At 45.6% G+C, this 3477-nt stretch overlaps 1 protein-coding gene across 1 annotated transcript; it reads right to left on the bottom strand.

The window, feature by feature from the left end:
• Nucleotides 1–253: 253 nt before the first annotated feature.
• Nucleotides 254–3242, bottom strand: LOC149355283 (uncharacterized). The gene is made up of 3 exons (XM_089576098.1): nt 2980–3242; nt 1699–1825; nt 254–607 (listed from the first exon to the last, which is right to left on the bottom strand). Exons 1-3 carry the CDS (start codon nt 3240–3242, stop codon nt 254–256), a joined length of 744 nt encoding a protein of 247 aa, XP_089432224.1.
• Nucleotides 3243–3477: the final 235 nt, after the last annotated feature.

The raw sequence follows: 3477 nt of genomic DNA, 5'->3' as shown, positions 1-3477 counted from the left end.
GTTGTAATAATGTCTTAAGCAAATGTTTGTTTTATTATGCTTGCAGGATAAAAGTAGACTGATAGGCATTCTTAACTATAAAATGGTTAAGTTAATGCAGCATCATTATTCATGTGAGCAATATGCACCAAACTAATTGAAAAAGGTTGAGGCGTAACAATTTCAACATGCTGTACTGTGTGTCATAGCTGGCAGAGCATCACTTATTCCACAGAAGACAATATTTTATCCTTGACTTTTATTGGAAATGAAATCAATGATTTTCTTTATCTTGTTGCCCTCTGGGTGTAAAATATGCTTTCATAACCTCCAGCATACCTCTTTGAATATCGTTGCTATCTCTTTGGAGCTCTAAAAGCTGCTGTCTGAGCTCACTGCTCTCTTTGGCAGCCTTGGCTGCGCGGTCGTCAGCCTCCTTATGCACTGCCATCAGTTCCTGCATAAGGGAGGTGGCAGGTCTCTTGCGGCGCCTAGCCGTGCTCGCATTCCTGTTTTCTGCGAATTGTGGGCTGGCCGCAGTGTCGTCAGCCGTGTCCTGGCCAACATCCTCCTCAACTTGAATTGTTGCCAGAACTATTCCAGCGTCTTCTTCAGGAGCCTCTGGCACCTGTCAGTGCCAAGCAAAAAGAAAATAATAAAACACGTCACACAGCTTCATGATATGAATGCTAGCTGGCATGGCAAAGCCTCTATTACACACTTCTTTGCAACGTCACCAAGAAATATAGCAGAGGGAAATGACAAGGATGAGAAAAGTAGAAAACAGAAGACTACTTCCAGCACATCAGTAAAAACAAGCCGTTTATCATGAGAAGTGTGAAACGTTCCAGCTCATTTTTAACCAGAGGAAATCCCTATTCTGGAACATGTTTCCAGTTTGACATTTAAGATAACACGATTGTATGATATGCAAAATATGAATATTGATGACCCCAGTCCTTTAAGCCAAGTACTTTGTACATTGGGTGCAAAAGCAGATTTGGGATCAGCTGGGGAGAAGGAATAGCGCTGTGGAGTCTCATTACTGTGGTGTATTTCTCGTACTCTCCAACTTATTCACCTTAATGTATCAGTAGAGCCAGACTTGAAGATATCGGTTGTCGTATTTCGTGGCAAACTGCGTAATGTGTCGCTATTGTGTTAGATGTGATGACATTCAAACACAATAACCAAGTCATGTGCACACTGTTGGAAACATTTCGCGGAGCTCAGCATACTCATTTTTTGCCTTGTAGTCTTCCATTCGTTTTCTGTGTTTTGTTGGATTTTAAACAAGTTCCAATTTTTAAATGTTAATACCTGCTGTACATATTTGAAAAGTGGAATTCTGTTCTCTGCAATAAAAAGAGGTCAGCGAGGCACCTCTTTTCAATTTTTTTTAGTTGTGTGCTTACGTGTTGTGTACTGTTGTCAAAACAACTCTGATAGACGTCAAACCATCCTTGCCAAAACAGCAAACTGTACTCTTCTTGCATTGTTGTAAGTCACGATGCATTACAACACATGTGAAGAAAACAAAGACATGTATATGCGCATGCACTGATTTAACAGAAGTGCAGTGCTTTCTGCATACTAATTATGAAAGCAGGCATAGCAGAAGTTTGCAGAGCACCTTTGCTTAAGCATGGAAGAAAGGCACATGGCATTAAATATTCCACTATAAGGTCAAGCTCTTCTGAATTGGTGAAACTAGATTACCTCCACACTTTCTTCCATCAGGCTACTGTCATTGACTGGCAGCGTCCCTAGGAAAGAGTGGAGCAGCCAATAAAATGGCCACTCAACGCCCTTCGACCCGGTGCAGGAGCCCGACCTCCTCAGCTTTCTTGGAAAAAAGGTAGTTTTAGTTCGTGAAAATTCGCAGCATGGAAATATATAGGCAGGCACAGTTCCTTTTAAAGACTTTCAAATGGGATATCCATATGAAAGAGGTGGATATCACGCCTTTCCTCAATAACAGATGGAAAGGGTGCTGAATAGGATGAAAATCATGCCAGTCAGCAGATTCAGCAGATAAAATTGTACATCTCAAGTATGGCCCCACACCAGCAGAAGTACTTGATTTCAAGAAGAGGTTACTTTGCAAATGCTAGGGGATGGGTTAATTTTGGAAGGAAAAGCAGATGAACATCAGCCTGTACAGCCTCTCAGACATTTAATTGCAGGCTCGTTGGTTTAAGGGGTTTAACGTCTCAAAGCGAGTCAGGCTATGAGAGACGTCGTAGTGAAGGGCTCCGAGAATTTCAACCACCTGGGGTTCTTTAACGCGCAGTGACATCGCACAGTACACGGGCCTCTAGAATTCCGTCTCCATCGAAATTCGACCGCCGCGGCCAGGATCGAACCCGCGTCTTTCGGGTCAACAGTCGAGCACCATAACCACTGAGCTACCGCGGCGGCTACATTTAATTATATCGTGCGGTCGCCGACCGTGAGGCAGCTCAATAGCTTAAACACCTACAGGCTGGGAAATAACGTAGCAGACTATGCTTGCACGAGAGACGGCATTCTGCTGTTGCGCGAGCGCTCACCAATTTCCCTGAATATCGCCGTTGTAGGCGCAATGAAGCTGCGTGGTAGACGTTCGCGTAATGCAAAAAAAATACAGGCGGCAGCACGCACAGAAACGAAACAGTCCAGCTTGCTGCTGGCGCAAATCATTTCCGCCAATATGCGGGTCGATCCAGCTGGTGCTGCCAATCAAGCATTAAAACATCACAACTGTACGCAGTCGCCAGTCCAACCGAGTCGAGTTCAGGGCATAACACTCCGCATGCAACACAGGACAGCCAGCTAATTAGTTGTGCGTTCTAATGATCCATGCCGGACGAGGCGCCACTGCAGCAGCGGTCGTCGTGCGGCATTGTGCATGTTTGTATGAATCCGTATACATCACACCATATACCATCATTCACAAAGCATCGGAATCGCTTGTAAACTACATCGGCACATTAAAAGGGAAAATGTTTTCGTACTTACCGGTATTGCTTATTCAGATTTTCGATCTTCTGCCGGATCTGCTTCGGCGAGTAGGGCCCTTCGCCTGCCGGCAGGCGCGCGTTCAGGGACTCCGCCATTGCAGTGTAAATACGTGCATTGCGCGTATTGGTCCGCAGAGCATTCAGATTGTCCTCCCAGATGCGTATTAACGCTTCTGTTGTGGCGGTAGAGCAGTTAATACGCTTCTGGGAGGATGCTTCGCTTGATGTCACCGCAGGCTCTGTTGACATGGTGGCAGCCATTTTGTCAGTCAGCTTGGCTGACTGAGGTGGCCAACTTCAGTTTGCATTAACCATGGTTACCGGCATAACTGCTGTTAAGGTCCCCGTCTAACTGCACGCAACTGTGGTTGGTATTAACCGAGGCAAACTGAACTGCAGTTAGGCTGCCCGTGTAACAACGGTATAACTGGCGCTGTCAGTTGACCGAACTCAGGTTGTAGGCCTCGCAGACGGCGCCTCGCTTTGTGGACGGGTG

This window comes from Amblyomma mixtum, chromosome 3, assembly GCF_055824585.1.
Source record: "Amblyomma mixtum isolate Tamu chromosome 3, ASM5582458v1, whole genome shotgun sequence".
Taxonomy (NCBI): Eukaryota; Metazoa; Arthropoda; class Arachnida; order Ixodida; family Ixodidae; genus Amblyomma; species Amblyomma mixtum.
Note: the sequence above shows the minus strand (reverse complement) of the source record. Positions and strands in the feature narration are given on the sequence as shown.